This window comes from Suillus discolor (genome assembly GCF_016758755.1).
Source record: "Suillus discolor strain FC423 chromosome Unknown F5147scaffold_17, whole genome shotgun sequence".
Taxonomy (NCBI): domain Eukaryota; kingdom Fungi; phylum Basidiomycota; class Agaricomycetes; order Boletales; family Suillaceae; genus Suillus; species Suillus discolor.
The window spans coordinates 200,973-226,292 of record NW_024541264.1 but is presented as its reverse complement, the minus strand read 5'-3'; the positions used below and the strand labels follow the sequence as shown (position 1 = coordinate 226,292).

The window sequence follows — 25,320 nt, the reverse complement described above, 5'->3', positions numbered from 1 at the left end:
GGTTGGCTTGGATATTGACTACCGCCGTATTGCGAGGAATTGGCAGTTGGGTCTGGTGTGTACTGGTGATAAACACTCGCTGTACCGCTAACATTATGACCTCCTTGCACTGCAGAGAATTAACACTGCAGATACAGCAAATTTACACAGCCGACACACCTGGTTGTTGGACATACGAGACCTGCGGTTGAGTCGTGGAGTAACCAGGCGCAGAGGACCACTCTTGAGACTGTTCGTAACCGGTAGCAGAGTATTGCGAGCTGTCAGGAACCTGGTTCACAAGAACACTGGCATCGTGGTCCACAGCAACTGACCAGGGATCTTGTTCAAAGGGTTGAGTGCCCTTGGGAATGTCTTCAGCAAACAAGCTGGAAGCGTCCTGGCCCATGTCAGATGGATAAGAAGCAGACTCGTGCTGTCCATATTCATGTACCGCCAACCCGGCAGGTGGTGTCGTGTCAGTCTCCTCGTTGCCAATAACCGAAAACGGATCCGGCCCAGCATCGCCATCTGAACCAAATAACGAAGCCGCAGCTTCCACAGTACTCATGTTTGCAACGTTTCTGTCAAGCAGGCCAGTAGAATTCGTTGTCTTGAGAAAAGCAGGATGCTGACGTTTCGTTGAAAGCTTTTGCGCTTGGCCGAGTGACGGTAGTGCCTACTTTAGCACTAAACTAATAATACCTTTGTTTGTCACCGTTTACTTCTTTCCGCGGGATCATTAGTTCATCCGAGTAACATGCATGCGGTGCAAGACAAGATCCATGATGATTATAACTGGTGTGCTCAGGTATCTATACGATCGATATGTACCACGGATGGGAAAAAATGACGACAAAGATGATAGCAAAATGAAAGTTTGAATATCGACAGCGAAGAAGCAGGGAATGCAAATATCATACTGAATGAGTGTAAAGAGTGTGCAATTAATAATGTTGATTGCGTGGATAATCGTGGTGTGAGTGATTGCGGAATGAGGAAAAATTGATGCGAATATACCATAGCATTGCGAGTGGAGCAAAGAGGAAATAGGGAGTGAAGCAAGAAAAAATGGTCATAGAACACGCTATTAGTTAACTGGCTTGTGCAATAGTGAGGGGTAGTCCGCAGGTTTATCCGAGGCCTTTGAGGCATTAATCGTGCGCTCTAGAAGACGTTCAACTATTGGGTGTTGGTCAGATAATATTTCATTTATCTCGGTTGTATTTCATCAACATACTAGAAATAAGATGCTTGCTGTAAGCGCTCGAGTATCTGCGCATGCTGACGAGCTGAGGACGGATCTTAGCAATCAGAATCTCCTTCTGATCGGGTTCTGCCACGGTGAGTGCCCGCTGAAGGACGTAGTCTACATGAGCGGTCAGTAATCAGAACTTTAATGTAAGAACATAGCAACGCACTGGCAAATTGATCCTTCATCATGGACACAATTGGGCTGACACCATCGGTCTTCGGCATGATGATCTCATCGATAAGGATACGACGCTCCTCAATACCAGCGGTAACGAGAGCCTTCTCACAGACGTTTGATGCGAACTTGTGACGAGCCATATTCAGCATTTGACCACGAAGTTTGGTGATGACTTGATTCCGATCTTGAGGCTTGCCCTGTTCGAGCACAAACTGGACAACGTAGTTCTTCGTAACTCATTAGCAACAGGCAAGAGTCTAACAGTGGTGAGTACACACCCCAAATTGATCCTGCATCAGATTGATCATATACTTGTGCAGTTCATCCATAAGAGGACGGGTTGTCTCTTCAGGCAGGTGCTCAAAGCACCGCTGCAATACACGACACCCATATGGATGCGTGGAGAGGTCATACACGTTACCCCTGAATGAATTGACGAAGCCCAGTCGCTCATGCGACACGCGTTCGATCAACTTTTGGATGACCTACGAATACATTAGCCTAAAGCATTTAAAGTGTAAGGAGCACACTGACGTGATTGCCGTTCGCATCCTTTACGCATTTAAGTACATGCGGATCAAGTTCCCTGACGAATGACGCTTGCTGATCTGGAAGGACAAATTCTACCGCCTAGCAAATTTGAATTAGACACGGCGAGGGGCTGCGAACGTGTATGCAGACCTTCTGCACAACACGGCAGCCATACATCTGTAATGACAGTGGTAGAATATGACCCTCCATCGCGTTGGCAAGAACAGTCTTTTGAACTTGCGTTCCGTGCTCAAACAGCTTTTGGATGACCTATGGAAACTGTCAGATGTGATAGCAGGTAAAACATCACGCTGTAAACATACATAGTTACCAAATACATCCTGAATGAGTTGCAAGGCATTGTCAGGGACGATCTCATCAAAGACACCTTGTTTCTCCTCCGAGGTAGCTGTCTCAAGTTTCTGTTGAATGAAGCGAGACCCGTGTTGATCACCGCTAAACTCGACAATATAGCCATAGATATCCTGAGAGTTGATCAGTTTGCTATCTGTCGCAATTAAATTGAACACACCCTAAGCTCCCACTTGCGCGCTTTGTTCGCTCTGAACTCGTCCAATAAAGGACTGCGCAAAGCTGAGCCAGCATCATTCGCATCTTGACGCCGCCCAGGGCGTAAGTTTTGGTGATAAAATGGTATTCCATGAGCGGTATGACCATACATAGCGCCGTTGGGAATCATGAAGGGGAGCTGGGCACCATAATCAGCAGCATAACCCTGGTGGGGAGTGTATGAGATCATGGTGGGGCGCAAAGTGTTTTGAAGAGCCACCTGTTGTTGCAGTCCATACTAGGGTTGAAGGATCAGGGCCGCCCTAGATACAATCTAACGTAAATAAAAAACCTACCTGTTTCTTGTCGGGCATACTACCAGCGGGCGCCGCAGCGCTGAGCTGAGGAGTTGGCATCGGAGAGAGTGGAGGCATAGTTGGATACATTATTGGCTGATGCGCGGGGTAATAATATTGCGAGGGCGTTCGCGCGGAGGCTGAATAGTCGTAGTATATACTAGACTGTTGGCCAGTGGGAGCATTATGGTGTAACGGCTGTGGTGATACGCCAGGGTATAGGCTTGCCGCGGGAGTGTTATTCATCCCAGCAGATGAAGGGTAGAGTGATGGGTCCGTCGGGGTACTGTATCCATATCCATAATCCATGTAGGGGTCGCGTGTTGTGCCATTGGTATAATACGACGAATAATCTGCCTGAGGGTAACTACCATACGGGGGTCGTCCTTGAACCATCTGCGGGGGTGGTCGCACCTGAAGGACACCAGGGGAATGAGAAGCAACAGCACCGGACGGTGAAGAGGCGGATTGGTGGCGGTATTGGCCGCTGGCATGATCGTCCTCGACTGCCATCCCTCTCAGACTCATAGACAATTCGTTTTCAACAACTGAGGACACCTGCAAGGAGTCAAAGCCACCATTTTGACCACCGAAGGCAGACGATCCATAGCCCGATGCATTTGAAGAAGCCGCATATCTGTTGGAGACTCCGGTTTCCTTTCCGAGAGTATTGTCGAACCTCTGCGGAGAGAACTGACCGGCCTTTGCCGAGGAGCGATCGTCCTTGAAAGATCTTTTAGCATGCCTTTGAGATTCATTAGGAACACATACAACTCTTGGGCCTGACAACGCGGCTGCTTGCGCTGCGGTTGCTTGCCTTTGCCGAGCATGATGCAGGGACAAGGGGGAATTGGTGTCCTATCAAACGTTGAACACTAAACAAACGCCGTGAAAGAATTGACTGACCAACTGCGAGAACTCCTTCTTTTGAGGGCTTCCACTCAGCTCATCCCAGGTTCCGCTAGACGGCCTTGGCGCACTCCAGCTTTCTCCCAGATTTCCTCGGTAACCGCTCTCAGCCTGGGATGGTGAGAGGTCGGTCACACTTGCAGCGGAGGATATCGAGGCATTCCTCTTTGACGCCGGTGTCGTTGATCCCCATACCTAGATAGTATCACGTAAGCAAAAGGGTCAGCTTCGTAGAATGTTCCGCCCACCTGCCAACCTGAGTTGAGACCCTTGAGTCCGGATGCCCCGGCTATTGCGACGCCAAACATGTTCGCTGTTGTGGGAGTCAGGTTCCTCTGTGACTGTGCCTGGGTAAGAATCAATCAGGTCAGAAAGCTATAAGCATACGTTATTCGGCGAAGCTGAAGGAGAGTGCCCAGACGAGCGCGTCGATGAGCCTGATGGCTTCCGAGAAGTATCTCCATGATGAGTTGACATGGCAGGCTGTAGGAGGAAAGTGATTTGCGCACTAGGTCCGGTAAGTTAAAGGGATGATGGTAGAAAACCGAGGTGGTAACTCACAGAAGAAGCAAAAAACAGCGAAGAGCAGATTATAGAGTTTTAAGTGGAAGTGTGCAAACGAATTAGCTGAAAAAGGCGAGGGTAAGAGTTAGTTATGCAATGAAACACGTTTCGACCCAGTTACAAGTGAAAAACCGGAACGGAGAACGGGAGAAACGCGCCTGTATAGTGCAGAATAGTTGTCGTAAATAAGCCACGATGTGAGGTATTTGAACATGACGCGTGAATGGATGAAGGAGTGCGAATCCAAGACTTACCAAAGGATATACGACAGTGACTTGAAGAAACTGCCAGTAATAAACTAGTAGATGAAGAAGAAAAGAGGAAGGACAGGTCCCCCGTTGAAGTGAGGCGCGCGTAAGACGAAAAACAGAACGATCGGGTGCGCTCAGGGATAGATTATTTCTACCACGACTAATACTGAAGGGGTATGTATTGAGTCGGCTGGTGATTTTTGGTTCCGTTACTTACACGGCTAAATGGATCCGCTCGGCAAGTATACGCACAGCTGTAAGCTGCCACCTTGTTTGACCAAAAATCTAGGGTAAATTAGCGGGTTCACGACCGAAAGTTATAATATTTAAGAATGGACCCTCATAATGGAACATTTACACACAGCCATCACAGGTCCCCGCTCATTCGCCTATTCCCGATGAAATTTTTTTGAGTAGAACTCAACGGCACCGGTCCCATTTTCTGATCCTTCTTGGCTTCCTTTTGTCAATCATATCCCTGCTTCTTGCGAAAGAAGCGCCAGAATACTTCCAGATTCCGCTTACTCAACTTGCCCGGAATACTGAACTACCTACTGTCAATCGGTTCCGTGACAAGCGGACCGTGGTAACCGTACTAAAGTACTACTAGTAGTAGGCCCCCGGCTTAGTCTTGTTCGATTCAATCCTCAAGCGCTCTGACACACCACTGCCCCAAAACCTAGGGTCTGACGTCCAACGTACACGCCTTATCTTGGTTATTCACTTACAACTTTAGGTCAGTCCGACAGAGAATGCATTATTAAAAACGGTAAGATGATAGATGCAATGTAAAAAAAAGATACCAAACAGTCCAGGTATCAAAAGCAATCAATCCAAGGCGTCTAACTCCCCCGAGGGTTGAAGAACCATGACGCACGCTTTGCTGCAAATGATCCGTTAGCATCTTAAGTGAACAGTGACCTAATTAACCCTACTAACCTCCGCTGTCGGAACCGCGAAACCAAGGTTAGACGCCAAGTGAGCAATCTGAGGCAACCACTATAATTATCAAAACTTACCTTCCGTCTTCGTTCTGGACGCGAGTTAAAGCATTTCCTGGCGTCCCACCACCTGAAACCTGTGCAGGTGTAGTAGTAGGTCCAGGCGTTGCTGCAGAACCCCCGCCACCCCGCAGTGGCTTGGCAATACGCCCGAAGTTTATTGGACTCGAGGTCTTTTGGGCTACATATGCTGACGTTGAGATGGCATCAATGCAAACATGTCGTTATTCGGCTTACCCCGCGCCTGCTCCAGTCGCTCTTTAACTGATTGGAGCTGTGTTTCAAACTTCTGGTTTTGGATAGCTAGCCGACGGTCAGCGTCCTGCAGGAGAGTTTCCAAATTCTGTATCCGCTCATTTCGCGCGAGCAATTTTCTTTCAGCAATTCCGGCCTCCTTTTTCAACGCCGAGTTCTGGTCGACGAGCTACAGGAGTAATTGAGCTCACAAAATATGTAACTAGGGTGAGATCTGGACTCGCCTGTTTCTGAACTAACGTTAATTGCTCCAAGTTCCGCTCCAGGAATGCCATCTTCTTCTGCTGCGCTTTGCTATTACTGTTCCGAATGACGTTGTTGTACTGTTCCTTGATCTCATCCAATTGGATCTCAAGCTCAACGACCTAGCACGTGCATGATAAGTAGAAAGATAAGAGAAGCTTAATGTCCCGAACAAACCTTCTCGCAACGGTTCTGCAGATCTCGTACGAGGGATTTCTTGACCCCATCGAATTCTGCCAACTGCACGTTAATTGCTTTACGGGTTCGCTCGAGGTCTTGCGCGCTCTCAGCAAGATTCTTCCCTCCCTCGATGCCCGCAGAAGTCACTGCGAACGCACGCTGCACAAAGGAGGGCTCAACTTAGCACTAGGACAAGGGTAGAAAACGTCATACCTTGAGCTCTTCGTTGACGCTCTTCAGACTGTCAATAGATGCATTAAGAGTGCGAATCTCGTTCGACTTCAACTCCAGTTGCTGCTTGAGATCGGCCACTTCGCTGATGTTTGCGTCCCGTTTAGCCGCATATTGCATCTCTAGCTTGTTCTGCGTGATAGATTGTATTCAATGGACATGGTTGTTCTCAACGCATGTATGGCTCACCTTGAACTCGGCCATGGACTCCACGATGTCAGCATTGCTTGTCTCCTCATCATGGATGGTTTTCTCTGTTAAGGAACGGTCGTAAGGTGTGAATGCCCCAAATGTTTTCACCACTCACCAAGAAGCTCCTCATAATCAGCTTCCAGTGACAAGAACCGAGCCTCGAGCTCGTCTCTGCGACGAGTAACCATCTCATTCTCTTCTTGGCTTTGCCGGAGGCGATCGACCGTCTCGCGTACAAGTGAATGGCTTTCTGTGAGCTGCCTCCTTGCCGCAACAATATCGTCAACGCTCAACGTCGAGAGAGCGTCTGCAGTGTCGATAGTATCAAGTTTAGCAAGAAGCTGGCGAAGTTGCTCGTCTTTCTCAGAGAATGTGCCTTGCTATGAACAAGTAATAGATCAGCAGCGTGCACTTTTCAAGTAATGAAAACATACAGCATCAAATTTAGCCATCATCAACGCCATCTTCTCCTGCTTGCGCTTCTCCTTGTCCTCCGCCGATGCATCTCTCTGAGTCGAGCGCAGATCGGTAATGACTTTCTTCAGCTCCTCCAACTCACTCTTCGCATCCTGATTCTGTTCCTTCAAGATGTCTATGGTTATGATGCCCTCCTTGTTGTCGTAATCTAGACGCTCGACTTGCAGGCGGAGCTCGTTGAGTTGAGTCGACATCGATTTATTCTCCTTAGAAGCTGCTGCCTCCTGCTCCTTGAGGTATGCCAACTCTTCACGAAGTTCCTTGGTGAGCTTCTCTGCGGCATTGAGTAGGCTCTCCCTCTCCGCAAGTTGGTCGCTAAGCTCGTTCTCTCTCCTGAGGAATTCTTCCCGTTCGTCCTTATCTAAGCCCACAACCGTCGGTGTCTGCGGTCGACTATCGATGATGATCTCTGATCGGAGACCCTCCAATATAGGATTCACTGGAGTCATGCTTCTTGTGGTGGAAAGTGTCGGGGATGAAGTCGCTTTCTTTGCCGCAGCAGCACCAGTAGTCGGCTTGTCAGCGGAAGTCCATTCGCTCGGTTCGACGTGGCCACCAGCACGCCAGATAGCAAGCTCTGCTTCTAATGACTGGATATATGACAGATGTCTAGTGTTTGCAAGCTGAGCTTTTGATAGAAGGCCCTTCAGCTCCAATGGAGAGAGCTCCGCATTGACACGAGCAGTGTTCTTGATTGACTTGGCTCGAATACCGAAACGGAGAGTTGAAAGCGTTTCAGACTCGTTGTATTGTGAAGGCGAACAATTGATTATCAACGTCGTACGCGAGTTACCACCGAGAGACTCTTGCAGTATACGGGTGAGTTTCGAATCACGATACGGAATATGTTTGACCTAAGAGACACAATCATGAACCCCTGCTACAAAAAGGGGGAAGAAGTATCCCCTTGTACGCGCTCTTACGTACCTTCGAGTCTGTCAGAGCATTTATGACCATGCCGAGAGCAGATAGCGACTTGTTGATCTTCTTCGCTTCTTCCAGAGTTTGTCCCGAAGCACCTGTCTTTCCCACTTTCTCGGATCCGGCAAGGTCGACAAGGTACAGGTTGCCACTCTTCTGAGCCCCCGTTTCGGTATTGCGTTGTTGGATCGTGATGAGAAAAATAGAATGTGACCGCGAAGATTCAGCGTTCATGTCTGTCGTTACGAGTGACTTGGAGGTTAACGCCACTACTTGGCGAGACACTTACTGGTTGAAGTGACGACTCTCGCGGCCCCTCCCTGTCTCATTATCTCGTAGACCTCACGAGCACTGCTAACGTAGTAATCCGAAAGATTCTTTACATATACGCCTCTTGATTTTTCCTCATGTACCTGGAGGTTGTCATTTTGGGCTGAAGTACATTTTTCATCACTGGATTCACAGAAAAGAGTTCGAGATCTTACGGGCAAGAAGATCGCGTATGCGTTCAAGGTAAATCTCCAAGTAGGAGACTTTGACAACATATTCGAGGTGAGAGTCCGATTCTACGATTGATTTGAAAATCTGTTCCGTGATGCGGGGTATAATTCCCTTGAGATCTGATGAGTCAATGTCCGCGCCCTAGGGAACAGAAATCAGAAGTGGAATTCAAGATGATATCAATTAAACGTACCATCATGGTGAATGTCTTTCCACTACCAGTCTGGCCATATGCAAAGACCGTGCCATTGTAGCCATCCAAGACATCTGATTACCGTATTAGCATTAACATCCTTCCGCGAAATTATAAGACAATGTATGAAAGGCACTCGACATCACAAGATGGGGGTGCCCTCTCTCACCTTTTACGATACTGCATTAGGAGGTAATCAGATGAGGTACACGACAAAGACGCGTGGTTCTCGGAGCCACTCACTCTTTAACACCGTAATCGAATACTTCGTGTTGTTTCGTGCCCATCGGAAAAACTCTGTCGAACGTGAATCCATCCTTCTCTGGCCCAGAAACGGCCTGTGAGTTCTTCATCTGCACTGTCTGAAGATTCTCATCGAAGGCGACTACGATATCACCGCCCTCTCTGAGTTCGAGAGCATTTGGGGGCCGAAAACTATTCGGTCACGTCAGTAGGCGATTAAAGATACTTCGTGCATCTTCATCGAATTCCGAAGCTAGGTTAAGACGCACCGACAGACAACCTTGATATTGGTCGAGGACGCCATGATGGTTGGTGCGTCTAAGGAAGAATGAAAATCTAGAGTACTTGTGTGGCCAGTAGTTGCGGTATCAACGAATGGTTCGAAATCTAGGAAATGGTTTTGGACACAGGCCCAGGTCTGGTCGTGAACCACGAAGCGCTAAATGAGAGAAAGGGCCAAAGCACGTGTTCCATTTCGAGCTAAATATTCGATCACCGTGACTATGTTTGCAGTCAATCTGCAGTCTACGGCTAATCAGTAGGCTTGTGAACTCAAATTCCTCCCCTTGCAACTCCTCGCAGGTCAACGACAAGAACAGGCATACACAATATATATACAACACGGATATTATCCGCTCAGGATCTACCTTGGAATCCCCATCTTCAGATAACTCTAGGTAAATTCGCAGATTAATTCAGGTGCGTCACAGAAGTTTAAAGGCTGGATATGCATCGATGAGGTTCTAATTTTACAGCCTGTCTTGCAATTGCTATTGTACAGTGTGAGGAAAAGATAAGATAGTTACAAGTCTCAGATCAATCATCATCACTCCCGACGGAAGGTGGTGCGGGAGCTGGTCTGCTTGATGAAGCAGCTGGTCTGCGAGTGCCGTGATCTTCTTTCTGTGCAGCATCAGCAGCGTCTAGCCATTCTGAATAGATATCCACAGGCTCAGTCAAGTCTGTTGAGAAACGGGATCATAATCAAGAGGTAGGAACTGGCGTAATCCGAATGGTACGCACGGTTAACTTTGCTCTGATACCGCTGGTCGCACACTCTGCACACTAGTTGGGCAATGCCCTCTTTTCTGTCGACTCTCACTGTCACGGACTTGTCATGATGACAGAACAAGCAAGTGAAGGCAGTATCTATTAGACAATTCAAGTATGACAAGCAGAACAAAAGGCATCCAACAAACCTAATGGCTCCCTCCTCCTTGCCGCTGTGGCCGCAGCTGGTTTTCTAGAGGATTTCTTGCGTTTTCCCATGGCTGCTCAAGCGTAAGATCAACTTTGAAGGGTGGACAGCGGAATAGAAATATTGTGGTTACTTCCCACGAGTGCACGTGACACAGTCGCGTTGTTGATTCTTGGACGCGTTGTAGGCCTTCATCGCTTCTCCACTTAACACCGTCCTCCCGCTGCTGTCGACAACGTCCTCGATGGCTACGAGGAGACAAACCATTTCCCGCCTAAGGGCCCCTCCAATAAACACAAAATCTCAATCTTCAATGTCAAAGCCTAAGTCTGCCCTGTCTACAATCATGTCACCCACAGACGAGCGCCCAGAGCACACACTTGCGATCTCATCATCCTTGAAGGGCTCTAAGTTCCATGGCCAGGACGACTTGGAGACTCACATTCACGTTGCAATTCGCTGCCGTAGACGTTCTGATCGCGAAATCCAGGAGAACTCCCCCATCATCGTCAGTTCCAACGGGGCAAAGAGTCAGGAAGTCACCATCGAGACCTCCACGCCTGTCTCTAGCCTAGGTGTCATTACTCTGGCGCCTACAAGAACATATCCATTCGATCTCGTCTTTGGCCCAGAAGCAGATCAAGCTACGATTTACCATGAGGTTGTTAGTCCCATGTTAGACGAAGTCCTCATGGGCTACAACTGTACTCTGTTTGCATATGGACAAACAGGAACTGGAAAAACGTACGTCTCCTCCCTAATTGCTCATGTCATCACTGTTGATGAGTTTACAGTTACACTATGCAAGGTGACCTGACGCCCACGCCGATGGGAAATCCATCTTCCCAAGCAGGCATGATACCGAGGGTCCTTTTCCGGTTGTTCCACCAACTTGAGACATCTGCTATCGACTACAGTGTCAAGATATCCTTCATCGAACTTTACAACGAGGAGCTTCGAGACTTGCTCGCCAGCGAAATGTCCGCTCCTGCAGGATCCACGCAGCCTATGGGAAAAGGTGGCCCCGCCGACAATCAAGCTGGCCTCAAAATATTTGATGACGCTAGCAAGAAAGGTGTTTTTATTCAGGGTCTCGAAGAGATACCTGTCAAAGACGCTGCAGATGCACTTGCCCTCCTCACAAAAGGTAGCCATCGTCGCCAGATTGCAGCTACCAAATTCAACGACCACTCCAGTCGTTCGCACTCCGTATTCGCAATCACTATTCATACTAAGGAGACATCCTCCATGGGAGATGACCTCCTAAAGGTTGGGAAGTTCAACCTCGTCGATCTTGCAGGCTCGGAGAACATCGGACGCTCTGGAGCAGAGAACAAGAGGGCCCGAGAAGCAGGCATGATTAACCAAAGCTTGCTGACTTTGGGCCGTGTTATAAACGCCCTCGTCGAGCGTTCGACACATGTCCCTTATCGGTAAGTGTGGTCGGTCTATGAGTTATGGAGGTATACTGACGCATTTGAATCACAGGGAGTCCAAACTCACCCGTCTCTTACAAGACTCACTTGGTGGCCGTACAAAGACGTATATCATCGCCACAATCTCTCCTGCTCGTTCCAACATGGAAGAGACCCTCTCTACGCTCGATTATGCCATCCGCGCGAAATCCATCCGCAACAAGCCGGAGATCAACCAGCGGATGACAAGAAACTCTTTGCTCAAAGAATACGTGGCCGAGATCGAACGTCTCAAGGCCGACGTCCTGGCCGCACGCGAGAAGAACGGCATCTTCTTTTCTGAAGAGACGTGGAATCAGCTCACTGTGGAACAGGAGCTCAGACAGACGGAGATGGAGGAGGCTAAGAAGCAAGTGGAGATTGGAGAGAGCCAGTTGAGGAGCGTCAGGGAAGAATTTGAGCAAAGCATCGCTTTGTTGATGAAGACGGATGGGGAGTTGAAACAGGTGAAGGAACAACTAAAAGAAGCCGAAGGAGAGCTAGAAGTCAGGGAGGGTCAACTGAAGATAGCGAAAGGTGCTCTTGAGGAGGAGATTGTCGTGCGCCAGGCGTACCAGATCAATGAAGAAAAGCTGGACGGGGTAGCCTTGGGATTGAAGCAGGTTGCCGCGGAAAGCATCGACGACATTGGCGCACTTTTTGAGAAACTTCGTATGTATTGCTTCTTTCCCTGTTGGTCTGTCAAACTAACGATGATTGCCAGAACGGAGGAACAAGACGTTCACGTCAAACATCAAAGCTGTATCCTGTCATGGAAGGTCCATCTCTTCCGAAGTGCAGTCGCTCTCGACGAAACTGGAGGACTTCATGAAGACCGCAGGGCACAGCACGCAGATGCTACGCACAGAAGCAAAACAGTTCCAGACGAAGGAATTCGAGATCCTTACCAGTCACTCTGAGCGTATTGACCAGCAACTCCAGCGCATTCAAGACTCCCTTCGGATCATCAACACGAAGGATGACGCCTCTACAGAGGCTCTTACAGCTATGCAGCATGCTGTCAAGGAATCGCAAGAGACCATGAAGAGTTCATTTAGTGCCTGGTCCGATAGCTTACGAACTACATCCCAAACGATGTACAAGGAGTTGTATGCTGCCAATCAAAGTAACTTCGCATCGGTAATTATTGTTTGATCTATGTAAGAATTATTCAACTGACGTGACACAGTTAGAGAATGTTTTGAAGGCTATGGGGACACTCCTCGACTCCGCTGTTACTCAAGCGATCGAACTGGTCAAGGCCGATGGAGAATCAGCCTTACAGGCCAAGTCCCTTGTGGATGACATGTCAAAAGCGGAAAACACGGCACTCCAAGAGCAGAATGCACTTCTCGTTCGAATGGTAGAAGCAGAGAAGGTGAAATCTGCGAAGGCCAGCGAGGTACTCGTTCAACGCATATCAGGTCTACTTGGAGAGTTCGTAGCTTCCCGTGATCGCGAGCTGCGAGAAGCATGTAGCACTGTTGTCAGCGCCAACGCCAAACACGAAGAGGAATTCAACGAGTTTGGCCAGCGTCATGATAAATTGATGAATGAAGTCGCCGTACGTAGCTCGGAAGCCATGACCTCATTTGAGCGGAGAGGTACAGAAGGAAAGAGGACACGGGATGGCGCTCTCAAGGTGAGAGTCTTGGCTTATTTAGTTTGGCCTGCTGATCACAACATACTCAGACCGTCGGATCTTTGCAAGGAGCCCTCAAGGACGATTTGTTGGCTACGCATAATTCAATCACAGCAGCCACCATAACTTATACTGGCGAGCTGCAAAGACAAAGCCAGACCCTCCAAACCTCCTTTGGCACAGGTAAGTGGTCCTATTCGCCCATCCGCATTTGATTCTCATTTTCTTTGAGGTCTTGATCGTCATGACCGTGCCAAGAGAGCACGTATCGAGAGTACCAATGGCTTGACGACTGATATACAATCCGAGTTACGGTACCTCCAGCGAGGTATTACTTCCAGCTTAAGAAACGTTGAAGGCTTCAGTGGTCGTGTGGTTTCAGAGGCTAGTAGAACTGTCATTATTATGAAGTGCTCTTACTAAACATCATTGATCTCTTTCAGAGCTCAAACTTATCGGACACGATTGAAAAGCACGGCAATAATACGACTTCGAGGCTCACCTCACTGCACCAAACAGCCCGGTCACTGCTTGATCAAGGTACCCGTGAGGACATTCCGACTGGCATGACACCGCGAAAACGGGCATGGGAATACGTGGATGAGTGGGAGCTGACGGAGAGTCGGGATGCCATCCTCCAGTCGCGGAGACAAGGGGAGCCATCAAGGCATGCTTCCGAACCTCCCCCTTTGCAGCACCCGCAATCTCCTGTAGAAACCGTTCCAGAGCAAATGAAAGTCGACACACCAATCAACGAGTGGTCAGACGAACCACAAGCTCCAGTCCCACCCTCGCCTCCTGCAATCTCGTTGTCATCTTTAACTTCTTCCACTGCCACGCTCACTGAAATACCCATCGCGCCTCCTGCAGTTTCCAAAGTCTTAAAGAAACCTGCTACTCTGAAATCCGGACTGCCGACGATGGGGGCGTTGGTAGATAGACCGCCAAATACCCTTCGGAATCCGTCCAGACGACTCAGATAGCCACGGGTCAGGCATTATATCATTATTCATTCATTATACTTGCCATGCTCCAATAGTCCACGCAGTTCTACCATTGATATCACGCATTTGGTCATTATGCTCCGGTAGACTTGCAGGAGTCCGTGCAGTTCTACGTCATCCATCAAGATTCAAGATTCAATACGTACCACGAACTTCCTTTCGCCGGTACTTGCATGCTACAAGAAGGCAGCGAGACTAAAGAAGAGCAAGGCATTTCTTACTTTTGCAATGATTCGCATAGCCTGTTGCGAAGCACTGCCTCAATGTCACCGCCATTGGGACACATCAATGTACTGTTGTCAGATAATATGTTGCGCGAGAAGGCACGGGACTGATAAGATGTTATGTTGAACATGTTTTGTTGTACCAAGGAGTGCAGACAGATCAGTAGTAACTTAGGCCATATGAATCACTGTACATGTGCTGAACTGGTATATATGAAGGCTATAGTGTCTTCAATATAATCATGAATTGTAGGAAGACGGGCTGTATAGATTTAAATGCTGAAACATTCACGGGCTCTGTTGCGCGGCGCAGTGCTGGATCAGAGGTAACCATAACCATAGATCCTGGGCACATGATGCGCGTACGCGTTCCAAGGGCATTTCGACACGTCCGACATGTCACGGAGATACTGCACTGCCAGTGGTACAGGTGCCGATGGACAAAACCCGACTTGGAAGTTGGAGACGATTAACTCATCTAACTTTTAGCCAGAGAACCCCCTCAAGCAGGTTAGGACAAGTCAGAGCGGCGGCGTGAAGTCCTGCGGTCAGCGATGCGGGGGATAGTAGTACCAATGGCTTACCTGGTAACCTCTGATCACGTACCCTGACAAAATGGCAAGGCTACGGAGAACTGCGCCTTGGTATTTTCGATCGCCGGGATACCACCCGATCACCGGGGGGTGCGATCACTTAAAAGTAATACCTCGTTGGTAGGCCCCTCCTCATCCTCATCCTCAACTCAACACTCTTATCCACCGCAGCTGTACTAATCAAGCTTCATGGAAAACCTGAAAGTCCTCGTTATCGGAGGTTCGCGAAATATAGGGTATTACTCTGCTGTCCGACTCCTTGGTGAAATAACCCCTTTTTCCTGACACTTACTACATGTTCTGACATCCTATGCCAACAGCGCTCGGCGCTACTGTTACATTCCTCCTGCGATCACCACAAGTATTCGATCAGGATGACACAATTCAAGCATACATTAAGGAAGGTAAAGCCCACCTTATTCAAGGCGATGCACTCGTGAAGAGTGATGTTCGCCGGGCATGGTCCGAGGCTCAGCTTGGGGACCACACCAAACCAGTCGACTTCCTCATCTTCACAGTCGGTATGTCTAACCCATTCCACAAATTCCAGCTAGTCAAGATTTTACTCATCCATATACCTATCAGGCGGGACACCCGGCTTTTCACTAACAAAAGGCATGATCATCACCCCACCAAACCTCGTCACCCAATCTCTCATAAACGTTCTCGAGACTCTCCCATTCCCACACCCAAAGATTATAACAATCTCTTCTACGGGCCTCACGCAGGCCTCCCACAAATCAGTTCCCCTCCTTCTCAAACCGCTGTATAGCTACATCCTAGCCGAGCCGCACAAAGACAAATGCGGCGCGGAAGAAGCCATAGCCCATAGCGCTGGGTGGGAGTGGGATGCGAGAGACAGCCCAGGCGATGACATTCTCGGTGCTGGCTGGACGAGCCGTGTCCCCAATGCTGGAGAACTTAAGAGTATCGCTGTCATCAGGCCTGCGTTGTTAACTGACGGAAAGTGTCGCGCCGACGTAGAAGGTAAAGAAGGCAAGGCATATAGAGTGAAAGAAGAGGATCTGGAATGCAGTTATTCGGTTTCAAGGAAGGATGTGGCACATTTTCTCGTGGAGGGTATGATGAGGCATTGGCAGGAGTGGGAGGGTAAATGTGCAAGGATTGCATATTGAATATCGTCGCATTCTTACAAGCAATCCGCTCGCCCGTAGACGGTTCAGTCGTATCGTATATTGTCATCCTCTGGGATTGTTTTGCAGCAGTAATGAAAAGTAAATTATGTTCTCCGTCTCCCTTTCTTCATTCTTGCCTGAAAACAATGCCGGAATGTCGTCACAATTCCGCACCCTGGACAGCGCTGTGTACAGTTGACTGTGTGCGAATGCATCAGTACGAAGGTCGAGTACAACGCATGAGGGGGTTGACCGTTGACTGTCCAATTCGGTGAACTGAACTTCGCCTGTCTGTGGAATGCGCACTTCGACGAGCTGTCGGTGCAGAGCAGTGATGCGTACGCGCGCATTTCGCACTGACCCCTGACATATTTCGTTGCATTATGCATATCGCGTTCATTTCGAGGTCAAGGCGATGCGGAGGTGTATTTGAATGGGTGAGCATCGCGAAGTAATTAGGAGTTTGTTCAGAAAGAATAAAAGGATGACTGACATTAACACAGTATAGTTCATCACTTGAAGTAATCAAGCGGGTGTTGATGCAATAAATGCTATTATCGGGCGGTGCAGGAAGACTAGTATTTCTGCTTTTCTCTGTCTCTGGAAGGAAAGGCATAAAATCCATGCATTTTCCAGAACCGCGTTTTGTCAAGAGCGTAGCTAGGGAGTCGCAATCAACAAGTTCTGAACGTTCTGAACAGTGAAAAGAGCCCGCCATCATATCGCGATTACGTCAGCACCACGGGTAAGAACTTCCTGCTACGCTTGCAAGCTTCCCTCCAACACCCTCATTAACATTGTTGTCCTTATATTCAAGATGTCAGCGGGGCTCAAGAGTGCGTGTTATCATCACTGACGAGTATGAGATGTGGTGGCTCATTCACGTGTAGCTGTAATATTGCTATCATTCGTGCTCGCTGTTGGATTCCTGTTAATCATACTCTCATGTGCACTATGGGTGAATTGGCTGCCATTGTTAGTTGGTGCGTATGACATGCGTGTGTCGTTCGCTGGTATTCTTATCCAAGTATTCTCAGCGTTGACGTTCGTGCTTGCTCCTTTGCCCAATGCCCTATTTGCCCACTGCGGAGGAGACGAATTTTCCTCAAGTGACAACGCCACGGGTGCTGTGGACCTCGGCCGCTTCCTTACTTCAATCATTGTTGTCACTGGATTTGCGCTCCCCGTCGTTCTCACCCATTCCGAGGTTCTGAAACCAGGCGCTTGTGCAATGTCCATCATCGGTGGAGGGTACGTTCTTTTCGATTTCACCATTCTCAGGGCTCACTGTTTCCTGTGTAGACTGGTGTATGGAACCATATTGGCATATTCAGCAGCGTTCAGACAGGATGATGAATACGACTGAGTGTCTGTACGTCTACACCTGAATGTTGCACTATGTGGATATATCTATATCATTAACCTCGAATGCCAACAAGGATTCAAATGGATGACATCTGTGCTATGGCAGGGATATACAACTACACTCTTATGTTGGAAGTGTAAACCGTGACACGTTCTTACTCCTCCGGTTCGAGAATGATATTACTACCCTTTTTAACCGTCTCCACCATGCGTAACACAAGCTCGATCTTTGGCCACAGATTTTGATACATATCGTCATTCTCGTCATTTAACATCTTGGAGACCTCGTCCTTCATCTCCCGCAGGAGTGGCTCAATGGCCTTGATAGAACTGGAAAGAATATGGTCTTCGAGCTCTTCCATGAGATATTCGTGGGTTGGAATAACTGGTTGTGGAGGTGGTGGTGGAGCTTGTGAGATGTAGGCCTGCAGAGCTGCTGCTAAAGCCTCTACTTGTTCGTTATTTTGCTGTACCACTTTGGCGTCAGCCTCTGCCGAGGACTTGAGCTTGAATGCACACTAGTCAGCCAGACTTTCACCAGTCTAGAGTCACTCCATACCTTGATGATCTCAATTTTGAGCTGCTCGTTTTCCTGTCTTAACCGCGTAGCTTCGTCGTCGGTACATTTGCTCTGTATCATCAAGTTCGCAACCTCCTGCGCCACTTCTCCCAGCTGTTGGCCGGTTATATGGATAATGTCCAGGGCCTTGGCAGTCTCAACCTGCACCACAGCAGTTACAGCTGCTGACGAAGGTTTCATGTCATCTTCATCCGGGAATATCACCACCTCTTCCAGCCGAGCGTCGATGCGAGATTCAATATCATCCCCCATGATCGTGTCGCGCTGCAAAATGTCATTCTGAAGGTCGAGTAGCTGGCTATCGACATTGCTCAAGCGGGCTTGAATGCCATCGAAGGCACTGAGTGAGAAGGTGACTTCACTAGAGCCAGCTGTGGCATCCTCTCCCTCCAACCTCCGCTTCTTCAGTGGGGGTTCACCTGATCTGGAGGCGGTGCTAGGGTGCTTTGACCTGAGGAGTGCAGAGAAAGATGTACTGAGTTCGCTGACTGAATCTTTCAGTTCTGTTATTTGTTGCTTCATGCCGGAAAACTTGGCTTCCACGCTTTGCAAATCAGGTGGTTTGAGAGCCGGCCAGAATTCTGATGCAGCGAGTTTTTGGATGCTATCGGAAATCTCGTTCTTCTTCGTCTGGCACCGCAATTCCGTCTGAGTTCTGGCACGAGCGTTCGACACGTTGGTCATGCGGGAGGACTCGCCCAGCTTATTCAGTTTCAAGTCTGCCTCTGCATAGCTCAACTGTTCGCGCGCCTTTACAGATGCGAAAAGTAGACTGAGGGAATCGATTAGTTCGCAAGTCAATAACTGTAACACAAAGAAAGACACACTCCACTCTTTCATTCCAGACTTTGCGTAGATCATTTCCTGATAATGCTTGAGACTTTTCGGGCGGCTTTTCTGATATGTCTAGAGAAAGGAAGGATGGTGGCACAGGAACAGGAGGTAGTGGATCCGTTGGTGGAGTCCCTTGAGGAGGCTGTGGTAGGTGCGAGGGTGGTGGTGGTGGTGGCATGACGGTCTTTGTGATGGACATTTGGCGCCGCGGGGATAATCGTCTCGGTGAGCAAGCACGGTCGCCGCGCCTCCCGCGATCATCCAAAGGGGGAGTACGACGTCTGGAGAAAGACGACGACGAACCTGCTATGCTCATGCGCCGGTGATAGCCGCCGTCCCTTCGTAGTTTTTCGAGTTTGTCAGATTCAGCCACTGATGTGGCGGGTGAACGTGATCCTTTGTCGTTCCTACTGTCCTGCCGATGTGCTCGAGGACTTTTGGACGGGCTAGTGGGTGGAGGGTAGTCGGAGCGAGATTCTGACAACACGGAAGAACCACTTGGTCTCCTATGTCTGCTGCCCAGCTCGTAGCAAAATTCGTTATCGTTGTCAAGAACCTCGTGTGCCGGAGGAGGAAAGGACGGTTTAGCCGTGTCCCATTCTCTTTCTGTCGGGTGCACAAAGAAACAATCACTGTCATTCCTCCAACAACCAGTCGACCCCCCTCTGGCCCGCCTTGGTTTCTTATTGTCATCCCAGAGCTACGGAGGACGTAAATGTAGTAAGTTCTCCAGGCAGAATTAAATCAACTTTTTTGGGCGTTTTCCGCCAACACGCACGTTACAGCGCCTTATTTTTGCAGGACGTGGCTTCATTTCAAGAATAAGTCGGTTCAATGCAACAGCAGTTTGAGGACGTTGGAGGCAGTGAACTACAACGATGAAGCATACAGGCCGGAGCCTTTGACCGACACACCGACTGGAGTACAGAAAGTTTACTTATTAAGGGAAGTAACCGAGTAATCCGAGAGTAATGTCGACTAGTGTAGGCTGAACAGGTAAGATGGATGTTTACAAGCAAGTAGATAATGAATGGACGGATGGCTTGACGAGGTACGCATCAGGATGCAGGGAGTTCTAACCTTGTCGCCCATCGGTTGACAGCTTCGGCGATCCTTAAGCTGGGCTCAATTTTATCCCAGATTATCTCAAACACCTCCTTATGAAAGTGCTGGTTATCTTTCCAGCAATCGTCGCGCAATCTATTTATCGTAGGAACGACTTCGCGCGATACAATACCATGCAGCACATCATCAACTGCTGCACGAAGGTCGTCGAACATGACTTTGACTGGGGGTTCGGCAGGGGGTGCAGGAGCGCGTTGTGATTCAGAAGCTGCCTCGAGTGAAACCTTGAGACGCTGAATGGCTTCGGTTTGTTCTTGGATCAGTTTCCGATTAGCAGCGGACGTCTCGGTGAGCTAAAGGAGTGAGATACAATGAGATATGTCAGACATAACTGCCAAATGATCTACCTTGACTATCAATTTTTTGAGTTCTTCGTTCTCAGTTTTGAAAGAAGCCTGTATTTTCTGTATGTCGTTTTGACCAATGAGTAACTTTGCGACGTCATTGATAGGCGCTTCCATAGCCGCGCTCAGTTCCACCGCCTTACGAGAAACATCTTCTATAGCGCCCGTCGCCTCGGGTGGTATAACAACCTTCGGTGGAGGCAGCTTAGCGCGTTGGGCCTTGGCCTCCGCTCGATCTTTACGCAAGAGATCTATCTTCTTGTCAATTGTGTTGTTGATAGTAGCAAGAGGATCATTAGAAGACTCGAGCGTCAGCACTGTTCGCAGTTCCTCGAGTTGCTCCTCTTGTTTGTCCAGACGGGATCGCAAGGGATCCAGACTGTCTGGAATAGCTGGTGGTTCTTCAGGTGATTCATCTTCATGAGGAGTAGGATGATTAGTATCTTTGGGCTGTTCGGTGGTGTTGGCAATGAGTAGTGGGCGGATATCTGATAACCAAGCCCCGACTTCATTTGAGTAGCGCGCCACCTCGTTTCCAATATCGTAACGTTGTTCATAGTCTATGCCAGATTTCAGCTTGTCTCCAACCTCCGCAAGTTCACTGATCGCCTGCGATAGTTTATCGTAGTGACCAGCACAAACTTTCTCAAGCTCTGTCCGATGTCCATCCAGGCGAATGCGGCCAGCTTCGCCGATGCGGGAATAGTTAGTAGACTTCTGTGCCCTTCTCCAGTTTTGACGTTCTGCCTCTGCCTTCGCGAGATCTACTTTTGCTCGAACGGCGCGGTCGCACAATCTGCATTATTGATTCAATGAAGTGCTTGACAATGTGCAACTTCACGCACCTGATAAAATCCTTCCACATATCCTGCTTCCTCTCGAGGCCCGAGTTTCCATATTTCCTCTTGCGAGTGATAGCTGGTCCTGTCACTGTCGATAGGGAAGGCGACCTGTCACGAACTTTCTCCGGTATCACATCCCGCCTCCAACCATCCACGTCCATTCGGTCGTCCTCAGAGCGGTTGGCGGACAATGGAGCTGGTGGCTCTCGGGGAGTCGCGTTGTTTAATGCGCTCGTCTGGAGCGGCGGAAGGCGAGATCGCTCAGAAGACTCCACATGGGGTGGCACTGTCGTGTCCGCTTTCTTGATCCATCTTGTATTGACCATTGGGACGTCATTCGTCCCGGTCATCTTGGGACGCGTTTCTTCCTCGTCGTCCTGTACTCGCGAGCCACGACGCGGAGGTCGTGGTGGAGGAACTTGTGATGGTTTAAATCTGTGATTCTCTTGGTCGGCATCATTACGTTTCGGCTGTGCAACCGACGTCATTTCAGTCGTTCCCGACGCGCCCCATCCACCATGAGATTTGGCGCCACCCGCAGGACTGCCCCACCCGCCACCGGGAGTGTCACCCCATGTGCTTGTAGAAGTGTCCATTGCATTTGAGCTGCCAAGTTTCTCCTGTGCGCGCAGCGTGGTGTCTGTCGTGTCTGCCGCGCCCCATGAAGACATGTCGCCACCGGAAGTATTACCCCATCCGCCTCCAGATTGATCTTTTGTTCCGGAGTTACCGCCCCATGTGTCATTACCACCCCAGGTGTCATTGTCACCCCATCCACCTGCAGAAGATTTTTTTGCTCCTGAGTCTGAGGCCGTGCCCCATGAGTCACCAGTGTCCCACAGAGACGCGGTGGCAACATTGGCTTGTTTATCAGTATCTGAAGTGCATGATGCGTTAGATATGCCACATAAAGGTGCCCGGTCTACCTTTTGTACTTGTACTTGTTATCGCCCAGCCCGAGTTCGGCTTCTGTGCATTATTATCAGTTCCTCCTCCAGTATCCCATCCCGACGCCGAAAATGAACTAGATTGATTAACAGGTCCAGATCCACGCCCTCTTCCACGACTAAACGACCCTCTCGATTCTCCCTGAAAGACATGGAAAGGTCAGTCAAAACGATCATCACAAGTACACCAAAAAGTCCACCCACAAATCCACCTCTGCCCATTCCGCGACCTCTCGGAGCATTCCGACTCGGGGCTGTATCCCAAGCGGGGTTTCCAGGATGAATAAATTTGCATCGATCTCCCGAGTAACAGCCTCCATTGCGTTCAGTGCCATTTTCATCGAAGAACTAAATTGTTACTATAAGTAAGAACCCGCGCATTGACACGACAACTCAGGGGAAATGGGACGCTACGGAGGAAAGTGGCACTTTGATTAACTCACCATACAGCGTGTCTGAGCCATCGCTGGAATTGCCTCGGCTCACAAAAGCCCCTGATGACAGGCGCAGGCAATTGCTAGTTGATGATGGCAAACACTAAGGATAGTTGAAGAGATATCGATCTATGATGACGCGATATGTAGATGGCGACCCTTCAGGAGTTTCCACCTGAATTTATCAATTGGTCTAAACACAAAGGGTATAAAACACAAAGAACTGAAGCTTAACGAAGTTTCAGAAAATTTCCCACAGTAATAGAAAGTATGCACAGCGAAAACCCGCCGCTAAATTGTATATTTCCAAGAGCAGGGGAGACAAGTAGTCAAAAGTTCGTATCGTAACCTATACTACATACTCAAGAAAGCAACGCGTATCCCATCGTAATGTCATAGGCCGTCTCAATCTGTACGTATCAAACGCAGTCTCCATGAACCGTCAGTTGTCGTGTCGTGTATAAAGGGAGATGCCAAAGCTGAAGTAGAATGAAGTTATAGGAAACTACGCAGCGACGAAGAAAAAAAAGGAATAAAGATGAAGCAGATGGTCAAACCAATAATAAAAAAAGATCAACTTGTCCATTTACCACAACCAGCCACGTGAATTTGGTGGCGGTCGCCGGTTCGGCCGGGCATTGCGGCGAAGTGTGACTGCTCTCACATCATCATCCTCATACTCTTCCACCTCGTACTCTTCTACCTCTTCAGCCCGCAAGGGCTCACGAATGAAATCTTCTTCAACAGTGATGGCTGTGGTTCTGGGAATTTGGGTGGTGTAGCTCGATGAAAAGACTTCAGGTGTAGGGAATGCAGCAAAACGGGTATTGGCGGGTGGGGGAACTGTGACAGTCGAGGCAGGTAAAGTTTCATATTGAATAATAGTTTTTGTTTCAGTTTCTGCGATTATCATGGGAGGAAGCTCCTGCGGAACGAACAAAAAAACATGGTCAGCAAAACTGTTCTGTCGCGGCAACGAGAGATCCAGTTGGTGGCATGGAAAATAAGCTCGAAATTAAATCAGGATATGGCCGTTAGCCGTCACGTGTAGCGTGTTTCGATCGCGTCGCATCCAAAAGTAGCCATCACCACCAACTGGTCTCCACTTTACCGCACGATGACAAGGGGGACGAGATGAAACCGTTGTCCCCCAAGCCCGGACGAAGGAGGAGATACAGACTATTACACAGGATGAAGCAGAAAGATTTTCCGAATTTATTGATTGGGATAAATAAACGGAAAATCCTCCTTCGTCTCAGAGCTCGGGACGGCGCGGGACGATTGGTGGTACCTTGAGTTTCCGCTTGCTAACAGCAGGCTCATAGAACACTTCTTCCTCGAGGGAGGCTCCATCGTTGTTGATAAGACTGTACAACAGCCCCGGTGAGTAATTCGATCACAACTGATGGGAATGAAGAAACATACACAAGCTGTTCCATTATCCAAGCCTCGCGTCTCGAAGCATCATGCTCTCTTCTGTTGACACTCTCCTCGCGGCGGGTAATCTCGCGTTCTCGGTCGCCAATTCTGAGCTCGCGATCTAGAATCTCCTCAGCACGGGCATTGGTCTCCTTCCACCACCCCGGGGGTGCAAGGTCTGCCTCCTTTACGACTTCTTTAATGATGGTCTGTGCAGGTGCAAAGTCTACGACGGTGGCGGTAGGGCACACAGGGCAAACGATTGGGGACTGCTGAGCTGGAAGCACACCACCAGGCGCGCCCACGAGAAGTTCTGCCTCGCGACGCGCCACTTCAGCTTCACGTCCAGCAACAGAGCTCTCGCGAGCTACAAGCGCTTGCGATCGTTTGGGAGTGAGATAACCCCAGAGTCCAGATGCAGCAGGGTCTTCTGCTCCGGCTGCCTTTGCACTTGCACTGCTAGATGCGGGTAGTGAAAGCATGACTGCGAGGACTGCAAGAACTAGGGAAAGAACGAGTAAAAGGGTTGTTGAAGATATGGTTCGGTGATGGTGGTGTCGCTCTCGCTCTGAGCGGTGACGGTGCTCTCGTTCCCGCTCGCGGTCACGTTCGCCACGCTCATGATGGGATGAAGAAGGGTTTGCCATCCTTGTTGCACCGTTTCGTACGCTAATTGAGCTTGAGGGCGAAACGGTGGTATGCGTTGGTGCGCGCAGGTTGGACGTCTTGAAAAAAAGGTGGGTAAATTCAAAAAGGGTTGTCGTCTAAATGACAACGGCGATCAGAATATGGAAGTACGGTTGAAAAACAAGTTTGATATTGGAGTTTGGGGGGGCAACGCAAGTACGGATGGAAGGAAGGAAAGAAACAAGTTGAAAATTGAACCAAATGTTCGATTTGCCTTTTGCGTTCATCCCTTTATTTGCACAACCACTTGCGGAACCAAACAACGACCATCAGCCTTTTGTTCATAACACACACAATAACAAATTTTGTTACGTAAATTCATCTGGATGTCGTACTCCGGTGCTGGCCAAATTCGCATGTATAGGTGCAGTATTACCGGTCTGTCTTTTACTGGTCCGTGTCATCGCACGTAATCTTGATACCTTGCCCGACACTATAACTGTCGAGTAATCCCCCCATGGACGGATACAACACTGGGAGGGAAAATAAAGGGTCGGTAGAAAGAACCGAACGTTTTCAAGTT

At 49.0% G+C, this 25,320-nt stretch overlaps 11 protein-coding genes across 11 annotated transcripts; 3 read left to right on the top strand and 8 right to left on the bottom strand.

The window, feature by feature from the left end:
* Nucleotides 1-220: 220 nt before the first annotated feature.
* F5147DRAFT_685814 (uncharacterized protein) lies at nucleotides 221-638 on the bottom strand. The gene has a single exon (XM_041436704.1). The coding sequence runs from the start codon at nucleotides 508-510 to the stop codon at nucleotides 277-279; it is 234 nt and encodes a 77-aa protein (XP_041294789.1). The 5' UTR covers nucleotides 511-638; the 3' UTR covers nucleotides 221-276.
* Nucleotides 639-1,069: 431 nt separating this feature from the next.
* F5147DRAFT_573524 (ARM repeat-containing protein) lies at nucleotides 1,070-2,898 on the bottom strand (the record flags this gene model as incomplete). Its single annotated transcript, XM_041431160.1, has 9 exons — nucleotides 1,070-1,161; nucleotides 1,220-1,348; nucleotides 1,401-1,638; nucleotides 1,690-1,896; nucleotides 1,946-2,041; nucleotides 2,093-2,212; nucleotides 2,266-2,427; nucleotides 2,475-2,750; nucleotides 2,809-2,898. 9 exons carry the CDS (start codon nucleotides 2,896-2,898, stop codon nucleotides 1,070-1,072), a joined length of 1,410 nt encoding a protein of 469 aa, XP_041294788.1.
* A 3,370-nt stretch (nucleotides 2,899-6,268) lies between these two features.
* F5147DRAFT_91502 (P-loop containing nucleoside triphosphate hydrolase protein) lies at nucleotides 6,269-9,420 on the bottom strand. The gene is made up of 11 exons (XM_041444466.1): nucleotides 9,239-9,420; nucleotides 8,970-9,161; nucleotides 8,896-8,906; nucleotides 8,727-8,800; nucleotides 8,518-8,674; nucleotides 8,322-8,465; nucleotides 8,039-8,268; nucleotides 7,069-7,965; nucleotides 6,750-7,014; nucleotides 6,632-6,696; nucleotides 6,269-6,574 (listed from the first exon to the last, which is right to left on the bottom strand). Exons 1-11 carry the CDS (start codon nucleotides 9,271-9,273, stop codon nucleotides 6,419-6,421), a joined length of 2,226 nt encoding a protein of 741 aa, XP_041294787.1. The 5' UTR covers nucleotides 9,274-9,420; the 3' UTR covers nucleotides 6,269-6,418.
* A 1-nt stretch (nucleotide 9,421) lies between these two features.
* F5147DRAFT_685797 (transcription elongation factor Elf1 like-domain-containing protein) lies at nucleotides 9,422-10,250 on the bottom strand. The gene is made up of 3 exons (XM_041436703.1): nucleotides 10,169-10,250; nucleotides 9,993-10,118; nucleotides 9,422-9,931 (listed from the first exon to the last, which is right to left on the bottom strand). Exons 1-3 carry the CDS (start codon nucleotides 10,236-10,238, stop codon nucleotides 9,786-9,788), a joined length of 342 nt encoding a protein of 113 aa, XP_041294786.1. The 5' UTR covers nucleotides 10,239-10,250; the 3' UTR covers nucleotides 9,422-9,785.
* Nucleotides 10,251-10,309: 59 nt separating this feature from the next.
* Nucleotides 10,310-14,490, top strand: F5147DRAFT_91396 (P-loop containing nucleoside triphosphate hydrolase protein). The gene is made up of 8 exons (XM_041444463.1): nucleotides 10,310-10,911; nucleotides 10,962-11,600; nucleotides 11,656-12,293; nucleotides 12,346-12,761; nucleotides 12,811-13,263; nucleotides 13,314-13,446; nucleotides 13,496-13,647; nucleotides 13,707-14,490. The coding sequence occupies exons 1-8, from the start codon at nucleotides 10,412-10,414 to the stop codon at nucleotides 14,244-14,246; spliced, it is 3,471 nt and encodes a 1,156-aa protein (XP_041294785.1). The 5' UTR covers nucleotides 10,310-10,411; the 3' UTR covers nucleotides 14,247-14,490.
* Nucleotides 14,491-15,225: 735 nt separating this feature from the next.
* On the top strand, nucleotides 15,226-16,353 carry F5147DRAFT_685794 (uncharacterized protein). The gene is made up of 3 exons (XM_041436702.1): nucleotides 15,226-15,346; nucleotides 15,405-15,605; nucleotides 15,670-16,353. The coding sequence occupies exons 1-3, from the start codon at nucleotides 15,274-15,276 to the stop codon at nucleotides 16,218-16,220; spliced, it is 825 nt and encodes a 274-aa protein (XP_041294784.1). The 5' UTR covers nucleotides 15,226-15,273; the 3' UTR covers nucleotides 16,221-16,353.
* Nucleotides 16,252-17,008, bottom strand: F5147DRAFT_91441 (uncharacterized protein). The gene is made up of 2 exons (XM_041444464.1): nucleotides 16,714-17,008; nucleotides 16,252-16,583 (listed from the first exon to the last, which is right to left on the bottom strand). The coding sequence occupies exons 1-2, from the start codon at nucleotides 16,939-16,941 to the stop codon at nucleotides 16,284-16,286; spliced, it is 528 nt and encodes a 175-aa protein (XP_041294783.1). The 5' UTR covers nucleotides 16,942-17,008; the 3' UTR covers nucleotides 16,252-16,283.
* A 29-nt stretch (nucleotides 17,009-17,037) lies between these two features.
* Nucleotides 17,038-17,586, top strand: F5147DRAFT_771707 (vacuolar protein sorting 55 superfamily protein; the record flags this gene model as incomplete). The annotated part of the gene is made up of 3 exons (XM_041441273.1): nucleotides 17,038-17,056; nucleotides 17,111-17,471; nucleotides 17,523-17,586. The coding sequence occupies 3 exons, from the start codon at nucleotides 17,038-17,040 to the stop codon at nucleotides 17,584-17,586; spliced, it is 444 nt and encodes a 147-aa protein (XP_041294782.1).
* F5147DRAFT_91468 (uncharacterized protein) lies at nucleotides 17,523-19,753 on the bottom strand. Its single transcript, XM_041444465.1, has 3 exons — nucleotides 18,993-19,753; nucleotides 18,145-18,937; nucleotides 17,523-18,091 (listed from the first exon to the last, which is right to left on the bottom strand). Exons 1-3 carry the CDS (start codon nucleotides 19,313-19,315, stop codon nucleotides 17,741-17,743), a joined length of 1,467 nt encoding a protein of 488 aa, XP_041294781.1. The 5' UTR covers nucleotides 19,316-19,753; the 3' UTR covers nucleotides 17,523-17,740.
* A 163-nt stretch (nucleotides 19,754-19,916) lies between these two features.
* Nucleotides 19,917-22,908, bottom strand: F5147DRAFT_685783 (uncharacterized protein). Its single transcript, XM_041436701.1, has 6 exons — nucleotides 22,701-22,908; nucleotides 22,462-22,605; nucleotides 22,237-22,399; nucleotides 21,314-22,187; nucleotides 20,472-21,264; nucleotides 19,917-20,417 (listed from the first exon to the last, which is right to left on the bottom strand). Exons 1-6 carry the CDS (start codon nucleotides 22,719-22,721, stop codon nucleotides 20,058-20,060), a joined length of 2,355 nt encoding a protein of 784 aa, XP_041294780.1. The 5' UTR covers nucleotides 22,722-22,908; the 3' UTR covers nucleotides 19,917-20,057.
* A 47-nt stretch (nucleotides 22,909-22,955) lies between these two features.
* F5147DRAFT_685780 (uncharacterized protein) lies at nucleotides 22,956-25,091 on the bottom strand. The gene is made up of 3 exons (XM_041436700.1): nucleotides 24,117-25,091; nucleotides 23,983-24,058; nucleotides 22,956-23,616 (listed from the first exon to the last, which is right to left on the bottom strand). Exons 1-3 carry the CDS (start codon nucleotides 24,755-24,757, stop codon nucleotides 23,278-23,280), a joined length of 1,056 nt encoding a protein of 351 aa, XP_041294779.1. The 5' UTR covers nucleotides 24,758-25,091; the 3' UTR covers nucleotides 22,956-23,277.
* Between the last annotated feature and the right edge of the window lie 229 nt (nucleotides 25,092-25,320).